The sequence below is a fragment of the Hyaena hyaena genome, unplaced genomic scaffold (genome assembly GCF_003009895.1).
Source record: "Hyaena hyaena isolate Hyena2069 unplaced genomic scaffold, ASM300989v1 scaffold_270, whole genome shotgun sequence".
Lineage (NCBI taxonomy): Eukaryota > Metazoa > Chordata > Mammalia > Carnivora > Hyaenidae > Hyaena > Hyaena hyaena.
The window spans coordinates 1,522,167-1,541,570 of record NW_024080901.1 but is presented as its reverse complement, the minus strand read 5'-3'; the positions used below and the strand labels follow the sequence as shown (position 1 = coordinate 1,541,570).

At 38.9% G+C, this 19,404-nt stretch overlaps 1 protein-coding gene across 4 annotated transcripts in view; it reads right to left on the bottom strand.

Moving 5' to 3' along the window:
- Positions 1-19,404, bottom strand: part of COL12A1 (collagen type XII alpha 1 chain) — a 117,497-nt gene that overhangs the window by 37,913 nt on the left and 60,180 nt on the right. For 3 of the 4 annotated variants that reach the window (XM_039245789.1, XM_039245792.1, XM_039245790.1), the window contains exons 26-39: positions 18,327-18,463; positions 17,110-17,239; positions 13,448-13,587; positions 13,058-13,190; positions 12,907-12,933; positions 12,410-12,552; positions 9,566-9,695; positions 8,995-9,134; positions 8,445-8,574; positions 6,904-7,046; positions 5,451-5,580; positions 4,731-4,873; positions 2,694-2,823; positions 710-829 (exon numbers count right to left, since the gene is read on the bottom strand). In XM_039245789.1, the coding sequence (XP_039101720.1) occupies positions 710-829; positions 2,694-2,823; positions 4,731-4,873; positions 5,451-5,580; positions 6,904-7,046; positions 8,445-8,574; positions 8,995-9,134; positions 9,566-9,695; positions 12,410-12,552; positions 12,907-12,933; positions 13,058-13,190; positions 13,448-13,587; positions 17,110-17,239; positions 18,327-18,463 (1,776 nt within the window). The remainder of the gene's footprint in view (positions 1-709; positions 830-2,693; positions 2,824-4,730; positions 4,874-5,450; positions 5,581-6,903; positions 7,047-8,444; positions 8,575-8,994; positions 9,135-9,565; positions 9,696-12,409; positions 12,553-12,906; positions 12,934-13,057; positions 13,191-13,447; positions 13,588-17,109; positions 17,240-18,326; positions 18,464-19,404) is intronic. The other variant, XM_039245791.1, reaches the window with a different exon arrangement.

The following is a 19,404-nucleotide window of genomic DNA, read 5'->3' as shown; positions in this document are numbered from 1 at the left end:
TTTCTCTCAAAAATAAACATTAAAAAATAAGAAATTCCATCTTGATTCTCATTCCATGACTTTTGTTCCTGAAGGTCCTCAATTACCAACACCTCCTCCACCTTTAAGCTCTCTCTCTCTTAAAGCTCACATTTCCTTTCTCTTGCCCTCTCTCCTTTATTTTTCATAGCTCACACCCTTTCTGGGTGCATGAGTGATACCCTAGCAAATTTGGTACGTAGAACATTTTTCTTCCACTTTGCTAAGCATATAGACAGAACATAGAAACAGAGATAGCAAATCATTTAATCAAGGTGATATCCATTTGGGTGTAAATGTTAATGGGAAGTTGAAAGGAAGCTTGTCAAGAATAAACTAGCGTGCATACGCCCTTGACATAATGGGAAAACACAGTTTATATTGATTAAATCAGCATTATTTCACAATCATAACATATACAATGTCTGAACACAGATTCCATTTGTGTCCTTGTATGAACCAGGCCAAACTTTATAATCATGCAATGATCCCATCTACAGCCCTAGTAACAATGACACTTGAGACTATTGGCTTAGAACACTATTTCCAAAAATATTGCCCCTAGTAGGAGAGGACTTGATGTGACAACCAAACTATCAAGAGAATCTAATCACCGAGGATGCAGTAAAGGCTCCCTCATAAACAAAAAACTCTTCAATGTATTTGTACGGTAATAAAGGTGCTTCCTTACCCACTGGCTTATACACAATTTTATATCCAAGAACCGGAGAGGGTGAAGGATCCCAGGATACTCTGAATCTCGTATACCATTCATCAGAGATGTGTATGTTTTGAGGTGGAAGCAGTCCCACTGCAAAGAAATATTGATACACATCACTGACCTCTCACTGACACACAAGGAGAGCACAGGACATTATGAGTATTGATTATGAGTATTGATAGTGCAGTCCCATGAGAATAATTTAATAAAATCCTTCATCCAGAAAACAATTTAAAAGCTGTGAATCATTCAACAGAAAACTTTGTAGTTTTCCAAATTCAAACACCCAGCAACTGATGATTCCCAGAGCTATTAGGTTATATAATGCAGATTAACAGAAAATACAAGAGATCTCATACCATTTTTAGCATGTTATAGATTACAGGTTGTTAGAGGCAAAAAGCAATTTAGAAACTGTCTAGTCCAACCACCTTATCACATAATTAACATTTGATTTGCCCAAGACCACACAGCTAGCTGGTGACTAAAATCATGTTCTCTCCTAGCACCCTCCTATCCTCCCCCAGCATAACCTAGCACAAATCATCAAGTCTCCAGAGATACTGCCTCCAAATCCACACCCTGCAAAACCAATGCTGTTAGGTAGCATGCTAAGTAGTTACTGCATTATAATTTATATTTATATTATTATATATAACATATATTATAAAGTATTCACTTAAACACTTTTTTTTTTTTTGTAAGAGAAACTGGAAATGGCTTTGGCACTTCCTTGAAAATTCAGGTCTGGTAAAGATTTCTTTTATATATTTTGATAAGCACAAAATTCTAAAATATGCCATTTCCCCCAAAAAGTACCAAAATGTATTCTAAAACCTAAGGGAAAGTGAAAAATGAAGTTATTAAATTTAAATCATCTTGAGTCACTAAACTGACTCTCCATTGACTCAGTCCTGCAGACAATAAGTATCAATAAATGTATAAATTCCTGGCCTTGAGAGACCAAGCTAAAAGAACTCTAGAGGTTCTTTCCTCTTGGGAGCTTTCAAATGTCACCTCCCCCAAATTCTGTAATGCCAAGATTGTTTAAGCACCGTAAGTGTTTGCACAACCGAGTGTAGCAAGGAACCTGAAATCATTTACTTAAATGGGTTTTTGCAGAATGACGTGGAAAGAGGAACACCGATATTTCCCAGTAATAGAACTCAGACCTATATGTCCCAGCCTGCCTTTATGCTAAACCAGTGACTTTCAGTCTTGGCTGTATACTTCAAACCAGTTCCATCAGTATCTCTGAGGGTTTTAAGGCTTGTCAGGTAATTTCAGGGAGCAACCAACTTGGTCCACCAAGCTGGACCTTTGCTCTAAACAATAAGAAATTGACGTCGTGGAGCCTGGGTGGCTCAGTTGGTTAAGCTTCAGACTCTTGATTTCGGTTCAGATCAGGAGCCCCGCATCAGCTATGCACTGACAGTGCGGAGGCTGCTTGGAATTCTCTCTCTCTCAAATTAAATAAGCTTTATTTTTATAAAAGAAAAAAATAAAGAAAAGGAGCCCAAATACTAATAATTTTCTGTAAATTACTTGGTTCAACAGAAAAAAAATAAGCTAAATTTGTCAAGATAGAAGATGATTACCAGTCATCTTGCTTCTTTATGACTTAACATTCTATCATGATAGAGTGTTTTTTGCGGATACTAAATTAACTGAGTTAACAGCTATATCCTCCACTGGTACCACACAAACTAAGTCATTATTCAGAGGATATGCAATGGTTTTCCAAAGGAGAAACAAAACTATCTCAAGCAAAACAAAATATGCAGATTTTTTCTTCTTTTAGTGGACTTTTAAAAAGTTAAAATACAAATTCTGTTCCTATATCATTTTGACGAAATTCAATGTTTAATATAAGTGCTAATGCAGTATTAATGTAGTCTTTGGGATGATTGGTAAAGAAAAAACTTAAAGATTATAAAAGGATGAAGACAGTTACCAGTTCTTCCATTTCCTATTAGATGACCACCGTCTCCATCTTCATAAACAGCAATAACAGTAATTTTATATGGAGTATCAGGCTGCAGGGGCTGCAACATGACATTATTTCTTCTGCCTGGGACTGTGGTCTATAAGAAGTTAAATGACAAATTATCAGCTAGAGGGCTTCCGGGTCAAAAGACAACATTGTTTTATGTATTTCTATAAATAGTAACAGTCTCTTCATCCTTTGTTTTGTTGCACAATGCTCAGGTCAAGGTCTACACTGCCTCTCTGCAGCGGCGGGAGAATGGTTTGAGAGTCAGAGAGATCTGGGCCCAGATCAGCCATTTATCAGCATTGTGACTAAGCAGGAAAATTGTGGAGGAAACGGTGAGGATGAAAGGTAAGAACACGTACAACACTTCGGTGCACATTACTGGGTACAGTGGCAAGTGGCAGCAGGCAGCAATGTTTGTCTCCATCTCCCATCCATGTGTGTTATATTTTCATGTACTCCTGCATCAAATTCGCACCATGGAGCTACTGCAGGCATGGTAACAGCTGCTGGGAATGCTTTGGTGAGCAAAATTGGACCTCATGTCTGCCCTTAGGAATATCAGTTTGGCTGATACTAATTAGGTGGAAAAGAAGAAAAACAGGAAATGGAAAATACATTCAACTGCCCCCATGAAGAGGAAATGAACCAGATATATCTCTCAATCTCTCTTCCAACCCTGTGCTTTACTTCTACAGACAATGTGCATCACTTATGCCAGTGGTTCCCAACATGGAGTCCCCTCAATACAGATGGTGAACTGGGGGAAGAAATTTTTTTAATGTTTTCAGAAAGTAGGGGGAAGTTGACTATTTGTCCAATGCAGGCTGAATAAATGCTAAAGCATGAACTTCTTTGCTTCAGCAAAGTAAGTGTGGTAATACTGCTTATCTCATTTTGATCAGAAACTCTAAATCACAATTACATGAGTTTCTGATAAATAAAAATGGGGGGCTGAATTAAAGCTTAGCATATCAAGTTCAAAAGATGAACTAGAACATGAGGATAAGAAAGGGGTGGGGGCGCCTGGGTGGCTTAGTCGGTTAAGCGTCCGACTTTCGCTTAGGTCATGATCTCGCGGTTCGTGGGTTCGAGCCCCGCGTCGGGCTCTGTGCTGACTGCCAGCTCGGAGCCTGGAGCCTGTTTCAGTCTGTGACTCCCTCTCTCTCTGACCCTCCCCTGCTCACGCTGTCTCTCTCTCTCCTAGAAATAAATAAAAAAATAAAAAAAAAAAAAAAAAAAAAAAGAAAGGGGTGGTGATCAAAGAGGGTCTGTGGCAATATGGTTGCAAACACAGACCTAACTGCCTTATAATCGACATTTTATGTCATCTTCTATTGACCTATCACTTCAATTAACCACTAAATTTTTAAAAAAGTGGTGAGTTTTTCCATCCATAGCAAATGGATATGCCTGGTGAGGGCTGTAAGGAAACTACAAGAAACTTAAATCTGGTTTAAGAGAGAGAATGTGACACATAAAAAGTTTTAAGGTAATATGTGAGCATATTATATTCCAAAACCAAAGTGTAACAAACCATGTTAAATTTAAAGAAAAGAGACATCAGTTAGCACTAGAATACTTAAGGGGAATCTTGTGGACAAATTAGATTTAAAGAAAGGATAGGGTTTGGAGGGTCATACCATTTGGACATTAATTTGGTAGCTCGGAATAGTAGGTATCATGTTTCACTAGACTTAGTTCTGAATAAAATTAGGTGGGTATAAATATGTATTTCATGCAATAAGACCATTTTTCAATCTGTCTTTAGAACAGAAATGAGCCCAAAGCCATTGATTCTCCCTATGTGGAGACACATTAGACGTATTTGGGTGTTCCTAATATTGTGTCAGAGAAAGTCATAACAAATGTGACTGTCACCCAAGAGTCAAGGACCCAGCTGTAATCACCGTACACTCCCAAAGGAAAAAGCTTAATTTTATCTCCCCGTCAGGTGAGAGATCACAAAATGCTCAAATAAATGAGAACTGGACTTACATATTCATCGATCGGATCTCCAACCGTGGGAGAATAAATGATCCTGTATTGCTGAACCGGCCCATCAGCATGATCCCAGGCTACAGAGAGGCTATTGGTTGTCTCCCCAAAGACTCTCATATTTCTTGGTCCACTTCGTGGTACTAAATAAATAAAAATACGATAAAGTTAGTGGTCTACCTGTGGCCATGGCAGACACGGGTGTGGCAGGAGGGGTATAGAAGAATTCTACCCAGGTCAGATTAAAGAAGTTACTTGGGGGAGTTTCACATTCGTTAGGATATTTACTCCCTTATGTTTGAAACTAAATATACAGACTGGGAGAGAAAGGGATTATTCTGACTACTATAACCACATCCTGTTTAATGAAACATAGAAGCCAAGCCCTCACATCTCTCAAGTGTCCACTTGGTGAGAAGACACACTGCAAGACAGAAGAAAAGAAAAACTCCTCCTTAACTTAGATCCCTGATGAGAAAATGGCGGAATGAAGTTCGCTCAGCACAGAGAGTGGTCCCGGGCCCAGAGCTTTAGCCTGGAATTTGAATGTGGGGATGCCCAGGCAGAATCACATGCCCAGGCCTACCCTCATCTGTGCAAAGGTGGAGACAGCTCTCACCACGTCTCACTCAGCACCCACCTCCCATTTCTCACTCACTCAGAGAAGCCCTGCCAACTGAGTTATAAGGGAAGGGGGTGGAGAAAGGATTTCTGCCTCACGCGTTCGGCCCTGGCCAGGGCTGGGATTCCCCTCTCCATCCGAGTAGAGAGCTACAATGTTCACAGAATAGGGTGTGTCCGGGATCAGCCGCTCCAGGTGCACCGTGCGGGTATTTCCTGGCACCACCATCTGGAGGGGAGGAAATGCCAAATTCTGCTTGACAACAACTCAAATGCTTATCAAATTTTTTATTAGTCAACACAATAGCATTTACAATAAAAAGCTGAGCCCAGGCACGTCAGAAGCCAACTACTATGCTTCCTCATGAGATCTGGCAAAGCCACACTATTAGATGCAATTTATCCTCAGAAATTCCCCCTCCAGAAAAAAAAAGATTAGTTCTTACTAAGCTACTAAACATGCTAAAGTACCCTTAATAGCTTCAATTATCTCTCATTTATGTTTACTATTAAGATTCTCAAATACAACATCCAGAGCTCATGGTAGTTACCCACAGAACATCCCGATTTTTAGACACACATAAGAGAAGAGAACGTCCCCCCCCGCCCCCCGCCACACACACATAAACTAGTAAGGAAGAGATTTTTGCATTAAAATCAAGAGTTACTCCACAAAATGGACAAGGACAGCGTTGTCTGAATAATCCCACCATACACAGGGACATGCAAATCATTTGTCTATCTTTGTTCACCACCATTGTCCATTTTTATAAAGACATAAATTAGTCCATAAATTTACTTGCCCCTAAGTGTTCTGATACTATTCCTATTCAAATTACTAATTTCTGATTTCTACTTATAAAACTGAAGAGCAGACACCTGGGTGGCTCAGTCAGTTAAGCATCCGACTCTTGAATTTGGCTCAGGTCACGATCTCACAGTGTGAGATCAAGCCCTGAGTCAGGCTCTGTGCTGAGCTTGGAGCCTGCTTAAGATTCTCTCTCTTCTGCCCCTCCCCCATTTGCACATGTACATACACACCCGCTATCTCATACTCTTTCTCAAAAAAATAAAAACCACTAAATAGTATTGTGAATTCAAATATTGAAATAGACTGGGCAACTTGTAAGAGCCAGGAAAGGCAAACTTTAAGATATTTTCATAACAAAGACATTTCTGTGTTGCAACAAAAGCCCATATTGACAAGGGCTATCAACGATTTGCATTTACTACCGGGGTTTTTAACTCATATAGCTAATTTGTATTTTCCCAAAATCCATCTTTGCTAACTAACCCTATAGTTAGTATACCCTCCTTAAATCCCTACATGCCACCATTTACACATTATTCATTTGTCATGTTTGTGGTTGGCATTCGCACAGGCCACCAAACAAGACACAAACACAAGATCAAGCTCATCAGGAAATGAAGTTTCCACGGGACTCAGTGCCACTCCAACTGACTTATTGTTCTGGCCCAGCAGCCACAGCAAGAGGCGCGGTAGAGTCTACACAATTCTTTTACTGAGCTCAAAGAGGACAAAATTGCTTACAGACTCTGAGGGTCTCGTGCCAGCCACAGGAGAATACACAATGCGATATTGCTGCACGGGCCCCGGCGCAGGATCCCAGCGGACATCTAGGCTGTTTGGCGTAGGGTTGTACACTTGGACGTTCCTTGCCAGGCCTCTCACCACTGACGAAAGAAAAGCCAACACATATTTTCTTAAGTCTGTTTATGTATGTCGAACTTTTGTTATCACTTCTCTGGGACTTACACTCCATAACAGGATAAAATACTGTCCTCCTTAAATTTCTAATTATCTACCCACAGAAGCAGATTAAAACCCTTCAAATCCAAATTTAGTCTAAGTTAGCCAATTACGGCCTTCGCCTATATGGAAGCAAAGTTGTTGCCAATAAAAACAAGCTAGTACAAGTAGTAGTACTGGGATGGCCATAAAAGGACACAGGACAAGGGATACAAAACTAGAAAAGAAGCTCTGGTTTTCCAACACAGATAATGGAGAGATACAGAAAAGGAATTTTATAGTGTCTGCCTTCTGAGTACAAACTGACAACAGCTATGAAGCCCATATAATTCAGTTGGCTGGTTCCAATCACTCATTCTTTCATTCATTCCTTCTTCATTCAGGAAATAGCTACTGAGGTGCTCTGTGATTAAAAGAAAAGGCAAAAAGAGAGAGAAATAGAAGATATGCTCGGTTCTCAATTAACTACCCCAACAGGGACGTAGAAAAACATACAAATTAGAAACTAGAAAAAGAAAAGCAAATTAATTCCAAAGTAAACAGAAAAAAGGAAATACTAAAGATTGTAGAAGAAATCAAATAAATAGAAGACAGAAAAAAAAATAAATACTTGTTTACATTTTGAAAAAAAAAGAAAAACATACAAATTAAATCCATGTGTTAACCCAAACTCTACTTTAGCTAATAACATCATCTTTCCAGAGCACTAATTTCTCACCAAAAGAAGCCATCTTTACTTGCTTACTTTCAGCCATCAGCAAATATACTTTTAAGCCAAATAAATTATTAGTATACACAAAAGCCTGTTAGCAGTACTACAAAGAACAGTAAAACCACTTTAAACTGGTTTCTCAAAATGTTAACAGCAAACAAAAGCACACAGATTTTTAATGACCAAAAGCACTTTATCAGCAAACCAGAAAAATGTGCAACCAAATAAGGTGATAAACAGATTTCAAAAATTCACACTATGAAAGCCAATTACAAAACACTGCTTCACACAGATTTATAAAGCACAAAGCAAAGCAAAATGAATTTTTGTCGGTGAAAGAGAATGACTAAAACAGCATACTGATGATCATATGCATGTTTATAAATCCTGAAATTGCCATTCCAGAAGAAGAATGCCATTATAAATTTATTATTTCATATGCAAAACTGCTAACAGTTGGTGGTGTTTGGAAGACAAATAATGGGTACGTGTTGCACGTAGTTATTCTACAATTCGGAATTTTCCAATAATGTTTAACGGGCCTATGTGGCCTTTGTAACAAAAAACAAAATTTATAATGAAAAAGCTAAATTTTTCCTCCTCAACTTACATGTCCTTCCAGTATCTGATGTGCGTCCTCCATCACCTTCAGAATAAACAGGAACTACTGTAATGGTATATGGGGTATCTGGCTGCAGATTCCTAAGAATGGCATAATTGGTATTCCCAGGGATTGGTACCTAAAGATTTTAATAAAACATAAAGCACTTGATTTGAAAAACTTGTAAAAGAAATAATACATCAAACAATACAATACTCAAAATACTAACTCAAGACCAAGAAGTTCTGTAATATCATAATATAAACATGTGCCCATATGAACTGTTACAAGAGGTTATAAAGACTTTTCTAGACCCCTACACTAACTCTAGGACCCCCCTTTAGAACTTCCTGGGATGATTATTTCCCCCAACTCAATCCCCCAGAATCCTCCTATCACCCAGGCAGTAGGGCAGCAATCTAGTACCCTCTACTGAGATCTGTTAAATGAATATGAACTTCTGCCCTACAGCAAACTGGTTAACATTTTTAGCTCAGCTTTTAAATCATTCAGTTTCAGTTTAAATAAATCTGCATTTTTCACTACAGGACATAATTACCAGTTCCTCTGGACCACCTGCCGTTGGCGCATAGAAGAGCTTGTACTGACGAGGGTTTCCCTCTGCGTGGTCCCAGCGAACATTCAAGGTGCTGGTAGAAGGGTCATACACTCTGAGGTTCCTCACAGTATTCAGAGGCTCTGCAGTGCACAGAAATCACATCACCGTGTGATTCCCAACCACGAAGCACACTCAAAATGCACAGTCATTGATATTTCCCAGGCACCTTGAATATGGCAGAGACCCCATAAGGGGCACCCCACAAATATCCGCTGAAGTAGTGAATACATAAAAGAATTTCTGCGGTAATCCAGTACACATGTCTCCTCTTCACAAAACATTTTGGTCCCAAAGTGGTTTTTGGTTGGTTTGTTTTTTTACTGCTAGAAAGTAATATATGTCTTTCTCCAAAAAAACAGAGACAGATAACTCCAAGCAAGGACTAGCAATTGATATCACTTTTTAAATGCATTTTAAATTTTGATTAGCAAACCTGTGTCACCCCACCGTTTGCAGATAAAGATGTGATTCTGTGCTATTAAAGAAGCTACAGGAGTCTGGATTTACTTACTGGTCTTGCCTCTTCCCGTCATCCGACCTCCTTCGCCATCAGGATACAAGGAGGACACAGTGATCGTGTAAGGAGTGTCGGGCTTCAGTTTCTGCAGGACCACGCTGTTCTGCCGGCCCCCTATTGTGGTCTTGAGCAAAACAGGGATGAGTGTTACCCTTGTCCTCTCCACCTCACTGATCTGATAGAGAAGCTTATTCTACAGGGGAGTTACCTGAGACCCTTGTCAAGATCTGGAAACACATACCACAGTGAAGGTTTAGAATAATTCTTATGGCATAATTTGAAGTATAAACTATGCACCTTAAATCATAAAGAACATGGCAAGGCTTACACTGGTGACCTCCAAAAGATATTTCAGCTGGCTTGCCGCCAGCACAGCAAAATTTCACCCAGAGCACATTTCAAGATCTTTCCCCAGAAAGGCATTAATCCTAAGTGAGCTACAAAGGAACTTTAAGGTAGCAAAGAACTGCCTAATATTAGAGGCTCCATACCATTCACTAGTATTTTTACTTTTTTACAGATGTTTCTTATTTGCTTTAGAAAACACATTAAAATGATTCAGCAAAAGATCTACAGCTTTGATGTTTCTTCCCCCCGCCTCCCAAAGTGCCATTTTAACAGCATTAGCTGTGTAAACTACGTGACTGGACCCTTTGCCAGGTCACTCTCGGGCCAGTGTTCCCAGCCAGCTCTGTGATACCAGGCTTGTGGTATGAAGCTTTTCCAATTCCCCCAAGTAACAGAGTTTGAAGGTTTTTATTCATTGCTTAAGGCCATCTAGCTATCTTGTTGAAAGAAAATTTGTATGATTTGTTAACAGTCTACAGAATTCAAATACTTAAGTGATACTAATTAAAATCGTATGAAAATGGCACGCTGCCCACAGATTGTGTACATATGGATGGCTGGATGCGTTAGTGCGGTCCAGATGTTTCCCACTCAACCACCCATCAACTCTTTGAATTCCAGAGAAAACCTCAATGAAACAATATAGTAATCTCCAATAGGAACAAACTGAACGAAGTGGTTAATATTTTAATAAATTGAATATTTGAAGTTATGAGAAAAGAACTATCAATACCCATGCAAACCATTTGATATTTAACAAATCTGAAGACATCCACTTAGTTCAAGCCTGATGGGTAAGCAGAGGTGTGTCTACCTACTTCTCCCATCCAATTCTCCAAAATAATTCTAGTATCAGTGATTCATTACCTATTTCATGGACTAGCAGTAAAATGCAAATAACCCTAAGAATAACAAACCTTGAGGGATTATCAGCTAATACTTTCCAGAGGGTGAGTTTATGAGACTCCTTCAAGTTATAACAAACCTCTGAGACACAGTAGAAATGGGAAGGGAAATGCTGAAGAGAAGCTTCACCTGCTTTACAGTTTTACCTAAACTTGGCCTGACATAGACAAAAGAAGTTCTGGGTTTTTTTTTAAGTTTATTTATTTTGAGAGACATAGCACAAGTGGTGGACAGGAAGAGAGAGAGAGAGAGAAAGAGAGAGAGAGAGACTTCCAAGCGGGCTCCATGCTGCAGCACAGAGCCCAATGCTTAATGTCGGGTGTGAACTCATGAAGCCATAACCAAAACCAAGAGTTGGACACTTAAATTACTGAGCTACCCAGGCACCCCCAGAAGTCCTATTTCTGACATCAAAGTATCAGTTCATCAAATGTGTCTTATCTTATTTTGTATAAAAGCCAGGTGATCACAGTTGGTATTTAATTTATCATTGAAAACTTATTTAATTAAGGTAGACAAAATTTCTGTCTAAAAATACTGCCTAAGACTAGTTGTATGGACACCCCAAAAGACTAAGTCAAAAGTCACACTGGGGATGGGAAGGTTTCCAATTCAGCTAACGCCACTGAGTATGCAGCATCAGAAACCTTTAACCACACACCTGTAACCACTGCCAGCACCCACCTCTGGCATCTATCTAACATCTCTAAACTGGTACGAGGTAGGACCCATTTGCTGGAGCTCAGCAAGTCAGCTGACTTATTGTTAATAACTCCTATCTCTCTTTAGGGCTATGTGAGGAAATATCATAGCCCAAAAATATGTCAACAAAATGCTGGACTATATATAGCAAAAGAGACAGTTGGAATAAATCAGGACGCATCCCCTCTCCTGGTGTAAAAAATCATGGTACCTCTCAACCTATGATCAAATGTGCAGTTCTAGTCACACATTTCACAAAGCAAAGCTGGAGAATGTTTAAAGACAGACAATTCAAGTAAGTAAGGTGAATGGACAAGAACTTTGTTAAATCAGGGAAGACCAGATAGATGAAGAAGATGAAGGTTGTTTACAGTTATATCATCCTTCTCAGAACCTCTATTTGGATAAATATAAAAATAATGAATAGTATGAATTAGGAGAACAGCCACCTAGATCTGGAAACTCCAGATATAAGAGATACATATCACATGCAAAAACTAGAAAATTACAATAACAAAAATTTGGCAAACTTTCGGTATGTGATTAAGGTAGAGAGATATGCAATAAACATATAAATAGACTTAAAAAAAAAACCTAGAAATCTTCAAAGACAGTCCAGCCCTAAGAGTTTTTATGGGAAATGTGCATGCATGAGGCACAGGTCTGTTGCTGTGGGGCTACCTACCATGATAAGCAACTTTCACTTCTCATGAGAATGTCTACTGTGTCCCCATTCCAAATGGAGTCAAATAACTCCATTCAAAACGATAAATTTTACATCTTTCAAAGTAGTAAGTATGAGTAACTAAACACTGGAGGTGAAAAGAGTTTGAGGAGAAAAGGTAGAATTTTTCCAAGTTAAATTTTTTTCAAAAATATTACCGTTTGCTCATTGCCTTCTCCTGTTGAAGGCTGGTAAGTAATTCTGTATTTCTGCACACGACCACTAGCAGGGTCCCATTTAACTGTCAAGCTGTTAGATGTTGCATTGTACACCTGAAGGTTTCGTGGGCCACTTTTTGGAGCTGAAAAAAGATTGTTGAAATAGAGTAAGCTCACAGAACGAGGCCTCCCCCCTCCCCAAACAATCACTATGCACAAGGAAATCAGTATACTTTTAACTTTAGAACTAAATTTGACCCCAATAAAGAATGGTCATTGAATCTTAAATGACTCCTTAACAAATGTCAGTAAAGCAAAATTTTTTAAGAAAGGTTTTAAAAAAGGTCCCGATCCATGCCTTGTAATTTAAAAGCAGAAAACCTGTTTATAATGGATTTTATGGTATTTTTCATTCATTCACTTGTTCGTTTGTTCATTCATTCATTCATTCATTCATTATTTGGTCATTCATATGGCCCAGCAAATTAAACTCTTACCTTGTGTTGTTAAGGGTATCAAACGTGCTAAAATTAAAAAAAAAAAACAAAACAAAACAGAATTTGGGGAAATATTACTAATATAGCTATAGCTCTATTTTTTGAATTAACTTTAAAATAACAATGTCCTATTTGAAAGCTGAACACCTACGTGTGCGCTCACTGCCAGTCAGGTCATCGCTTTCCGACTCATCAGGATATATGGCAGTAACAGAAACTTCATAAAGAGTGTTCGGGTTCAGGTTTTCAAACACCAAAGTATTTTCATCTCCATTTAAAATGGTCTTCATGAAAGAGGAAGAAAAAACAAACACACACAAAATTAAGTCACCATGTAGATGATACACTCAATGGCAGTTTGCCGACATTATTTAGCCATTACAAGGCATTCTGGCTTGTTGCATCCCAAGAGTTTAAATGTCACTAATGAGAAAGGATGCTTTTCTGGCAACAGAGGTAATACATACTTCAAACAAGATTGCTACAATGAATTAAGATGTTTTAAAAAAAGAAAGGAAGGAAGGAAGAGAGCTAACAATACCTCCATCTTATCTGAGCTTCCAAAAGGTGCCCAGGTTATTCTGTAGAGGGACACATCAGAAGCTCCATGATCCCAAGTCCCTCTGAAACTCTCTGGTGTCACTTCAGTAATCCTTAGGTTTGTTGGTGCTGGCACAGTGCCTATCATGAGAAAAAGCAGGACGAAGTTTATGAATGTGATCTACAAAGAGTATAACAAAACTGCGTTGTTTTACCTTCGTGGACATGGGGACACTGGCTGAACCCATTGCTTAAAACCAAGTAACTTACCAATTCAGTTCATTTGAAAGGTAACTGTAAGAGAAAGCTCTGAAAACTGCAAACACCACATGGATATAATAGGTTACTCCTTGTATTCTATTAAAATGGTGATATTTTAAGAAGTACCTTTTAGTAATACTCTTCTAATTCACTGGTTCTCAGTCATTCTGCCTCTCAAATATTTTTCTTCAATGTCCTATTCAAAAGCTAAACATCTACATGTGAAAACAATGGATCTGTTTACACAACAATACACATAAACCCAAACTTTGGTTGGCAGTTATCTGAGAGTGCATGGGCCATCGTGGTCTATGAAATGCAATGATCTAAGTAATCCATGCATAAGGTTTTCTGATAGAACGCTCATTTTAAGGATAAATTAAGCAGACTATACTAACTCTGTCCAGAAACAGGAATAACCCCAGAGTGCTAATGACTGTTCAAACCCCAATTACAAGCCTCTGCATTGACCAGGCACAAGGAATCGGAAATGTCTGCCACCAGTTCGGAGCTTCCATTTTCAATTATTTCTCTACCCCCTACTACCAAAGTCAACTACACAAAATCCAGACCCATCAAAAAACTTTTTTTTATATTTTTATTTATTTCTAGGAGAAAGAGAGAGAGAGAGAGAGAGAGAGAGACAGCGTGAGCAGGGGAGGGTCAGAGAGAGAGGGAGACACAGACTCTGAAACAGGCTCCAGGCTCTGAGTTGGCAGTCAGCACAGAGCCCGATGTGGGGCTCGAACCCACGAACCGCGAGATCATGACCTAAGTGAAAGTCGGACGCTTAACCGACTAAGCCACCCAGGTGTCCCTCAAAAAAGTATTTTAATAATTACAATGAAAAGGCCCAATAGATAATGAGGGACACCACTTTCAAAAGCACATCTGCAAAGCAAACCATATGTTAAGGATGCACTTTCAGGGGCACCTGGGTGGCTCAGTCAGTTAGGCATCCAACTTCAGCTCAGGTCATGATGTCACAGTTCGTGGGTTCGAGCCCCACGTTGGGCTCTGTGCTAACGCTAGCTCAGAGCCTGGAGCCTGTTTCAGATTCTGTATCTCCCTCTCTCTCTGACCCTCCCCTGCTCACACACACACTCTCTCTGTCTTTCAGAAATAAATAAAAAACATTTAAAAAAGGATGCACTTTCAATATATGTAAAAGGCATTACATATCTTAAGGATTAAAAACAGATATTGACAGTATTGATTTAGTATACTAAATTACCTGCTTTTACTAGTCTTTTTTTCCTGTCTTTTTTTTTTTCTTTACTATACCTGTTATGTTTATGCAAAGCTGTCAGTCTATCACATGCGCTGATATCCTCATCCAGACACTACCCTTCCCAGGTAAGAACGGATGCCACGAAGGCAGCTGAGATTGCTAGAAGCAATCACATGGTCAGAAAAGCAGAAGTAGCTACTGTTTGATGTTAAGGAGTAGGCTGTAACATTTGACCAGATGTCTTGATCATGTATAGACAGCTAGGTATGAAAGGAGAAGCTTTGGGGCCTCTAGTGAGGGAGTTATAGGACAGGAAGTAAAAGTTCCAGATCTGTACTGATCCAGCAGTACCCTACTGGATGAGGTGGGGCAAGTCATGTAAATTCTCTAGACCTGGGGTGTCTACTATAAATATACTAGCCATACAGTAGTGGCTACTGAGTACTTGAAATTTGGCTAGTACAAATTGAGATATAAGTAAAGATAAAATTAATACACACTGGATTTCAAATAACGATTATGGGAAAATCATGTGAAATATTAATATAATTATTTTACTGATACATATTGAAATGACAACAGTTTTTATATATTGGGTTAAATATAACACATTACTGAGATTAGTTCCTTCTGTCTCCTTTTACTTTTTCAAACGTGGCTACTAGAAATTTTTGACTTTCATAAGTAGCTCCCATTATATTTCTTCGGAACACTGCCAGCCCTAGAGCTCAACTTCTTCTTTAATTTTTTTTTAATGTTCATTTATTGGTGGGGGGCAGAGAGAGAGAGAGAGACACGGAATCCAAAGCAGGCTCCAGGGTCTAAGCTGTTAGCACAGATCCTGACACAGGGCTCAAACTCACAAGCTGTTACGTCATGATCTGAGCCAAAGTCTCAATAGACCCAGGCACCCTTCAGCTTTGTAGGCACTATTTCATTAGGAAATTATATTCTGAGTGTGGTTACCAGGCACTGGAGACGCAAAGTTGTACGAAGTAAGTACATTTCTGCCTTCATTGGGTTGGGGGGTTGGGGAGCAGAATAGATAAGAAAAAGACCAACAGGCAACAATAACTGGGTTAAATACTATGGAGGTACCATGACAGAGAGAGAAACAGACATCCCTGGAAGCAGCAATAAAATGGAGCAGGGGAGATGAAGTCTGGGCAGGTTGCCCTGAGTCTCCCTGCCTTTCCACCGTGCAAGCCTCCCTCCCCTTCCTCTGAAACCCTGCAGTGTGCAGCCTGAGTGCCGCTTACCTCACTTACTCGAGCCCCTGCATGGTCAATTACTTTTTCTTATCTCCACAATGAAATCATGAACTACTGAGGGCAAAGGTTTTCTATTTTGTTACCCCTGATAGCACTTTATATATAGTAAGATTTCAAAAAATATTTGATAACTAACACAACTTTCCCAGAGAAAATGTCCATCATACATCAAGAATATACTTCTTCCCCATTCCCCCACATACATATGCACATGCACACACATACACAAGCGCACATGCACCCACACATACACACACCAGTTGAGTATCTGGAAGATGACTTAATAACGGTGGCTGATAGAATAATAGTAGGATAAAAAGTATCACACTAGGAATGCACATGTTGAATCACTATATTGGCACACCTGAACCTAATATAACACTGTACGTTAACTGTACCAGAATTAAAACTTAAAACTTACAGATAAATAAAAACATTTTAAAAAATTTTAAAATGGGGTCTCTGGGTAGCTCGGTTGGTTAAGTGTCTGACTCTTGATTTCAGCTCAGGTTATGATCTCACAGTCTGTGACTCAGAGCCCTGCTTCAGGCTCTCTGCTGACACATGGAGCCTGCTAGGGATTCTCTCTTGCCCTCTCTCTCTCTGCACCTCCTCCAGTTCATTCTCTTTCTCTCTCTCAAAATAAATAAAAACATTTAAATTTTTTAATTTTTTAAAACTAAAAACTTAACTGAAAGAAAATAAAATAATACAATAAATTTAAAAACAAAAGAAACAGACATGAAGGTAGAAGATGGGAAGAAAATAAGTAAAAACAATCTGGAAATCCATAAATATTCAAAAAAAATAGCACGAAGAAACAAGATGACCCAATAAGTTCAGTTACACAGTCATATAATGTTGTTTCTCAATTATCAATGAAGCATGTTCACAACTTACGGGTAGTTTCTTGAGCGGTCACCGAGGGAGACTCCCCCTCGTCATACACTGCAGAAACGTCTACTGTGTACAGGGTTTGTGAGAGGAGGTCTTTGAGAGGGGTGCTGGTCCGTGACCTGTCTACCTCTACCTGTAATACAGCAGTGAACTATTTTTAAAAAGGGTATAGTTTTTACATCTCTGTTGTTTACTGTACCTCTTTGCACAAGAGCATCAGAATCGTGCTACAAAAAATAGCAATGTTTTCCAATATACATAAGAATCCAGGAACCAGAGACAGTTCAAATGCTTCCAAAGTGGAAAAATATATTGACATTACAGTTTGGTAAAACGACTCTCTACAAATGCAAACAACCTAACCATTTTGCACCAGCAGTTTCTGTTTCCCTTTGTATCACTGCTTTATTTCTTTCAGAAATGTTCCCCTGTGCATTATCTCTCTTGCTATGCACAAGAATCCTGTGAGACCCACAAGTCATTGTGCCTCTTTTGAAATTGAAACCCAGAATGAAATGAATGTGTGCACATGTATAAATTAGCTTTAGTATAATCCGAATGACCAGCGCAGTCAATAAGTGGGTCATTTGCTTATGGAAACTATTTCTGTCTTCCAAAAATATCATCGATGTGTCCCCAAGCACATATAAGTTTTAAATCCATTCTCTAGCGAAGGCCCTCAGTTTGCTCCCACTTTGAATCAGGTTGTCATGGAAACAGATCTCTGCCCCGCCATCATCTCGAAACTGCTCACTGTCAAAAGGACACTCTTCTAAGAATATATTTACCGTTTCTCTCAGTCCTGCTCCATTGCCCTATCTTCCTACTATCTGATAAACTCCCCTCTTCTTTCCTGCATCCTTTGCTAGCTTTTATTCTTAGAAACATTATTATCATATGTTTTTAGTAATTTATAGAATGCAGAACACCATAAAAGGCATCGGAATAATGAAGTACCATCTACATTTTATAACACTATCCATTAAGGGATGAAGATTTTGAGATTACTATCACACAACAAAACATTTACAAACTAAAAGTGACATAGTCCAATATATTTTCAGTATTCAAAAACTGCTTTATTGATATAATAAAATTTTAACACTATATTAATAAAGTGACAAGTGTTCAAAACACGCTATCCTCTATACTTATTCGGGCTCTTTTCTTAAACCTGCAGAAAAAAAATATTTTCAAATCCATTCCAATCTTCAGCTTACCTCTTTGACATCCTCTTCTGGTGTCTTGTAGCGAACAATGTATTTACGCACTTTTCCAGGCACGGGTTCCCAAAAGACATTCATGGTGCTGTGAGTCACATCTCTGAGTCTCAGATCTCGAGGTTTGGGTAAAGGCACTGGAGATGCAAGAGAAATGAGATCCTGATGTGTCTCTCAACCACAGAGCTCTTGTGCATTTCAAGGAATTGTTTGGAGAAAACTTAACAGTGTGGAGCAAAATAACTTTAAAAAATAGCTATGCTGATAAACGTACTATGATTCTACCAGATAGTGCTCAATTTTTCTTAGGAAGGATCTTTAAAAATGTGATAAATTTAAATTTTTATTATAGTTCTAATTTTTCTTTTATATGCACGCTTCCTTCCACTCTACTTTAATAAGTTCTTACTTGCTGTAAGCTATAATAAATCATAAATCCCCCATAAATGTGCAGCGTGTGTTTCTTTTCAGATATTTAAGTCAGTTAAGATAGAAAACAAAATCAAAAGAGTGGTGGTCCCTTAAGGATAGAAAATAATAGAAAAACAAATGGTTATGAGAATGAAGAATGAAGATGGGCCAAAATTAAGCACCCGGTAAGCTGGTAAGAAAATCCACAGAAGCCTAATTGGTTACAAGAAAATCCAAATGACAAACTTTTTGCCCAGTCAAACAAAGCTTTACTTTAAAAAGAACAGGACTGCGGATAACCAACAAAGAAATGTTCTTTTGTTATATTAGACAGATCTCACTTTCTAGCTGTCCACTGACCAATTTCCTTTGTCTCTCATTTCAACTGTGTTCATCCCTCCTCCTGAATGTCACCCTCCACCTCCTCCATGTTTCTGCACCTGTTTCCCTTCAATGCTTTTGTCTCTCTGCATCTCTGAGTCCTCCCTTCCTCCACTGTTGTATTCCAGTTCCATGTCAAATCCACGACCACACTCGCCTTTCATCCCATTATGACTCTTGGGTCTTCTCTCCAGGCACTCTGAGAACACATATTTCCTTTCCTAGCTGGTTTCCCACTCTTTCCATCTGCCACTACCTCATTTCTACAAAACCACCAGCTCTAGAG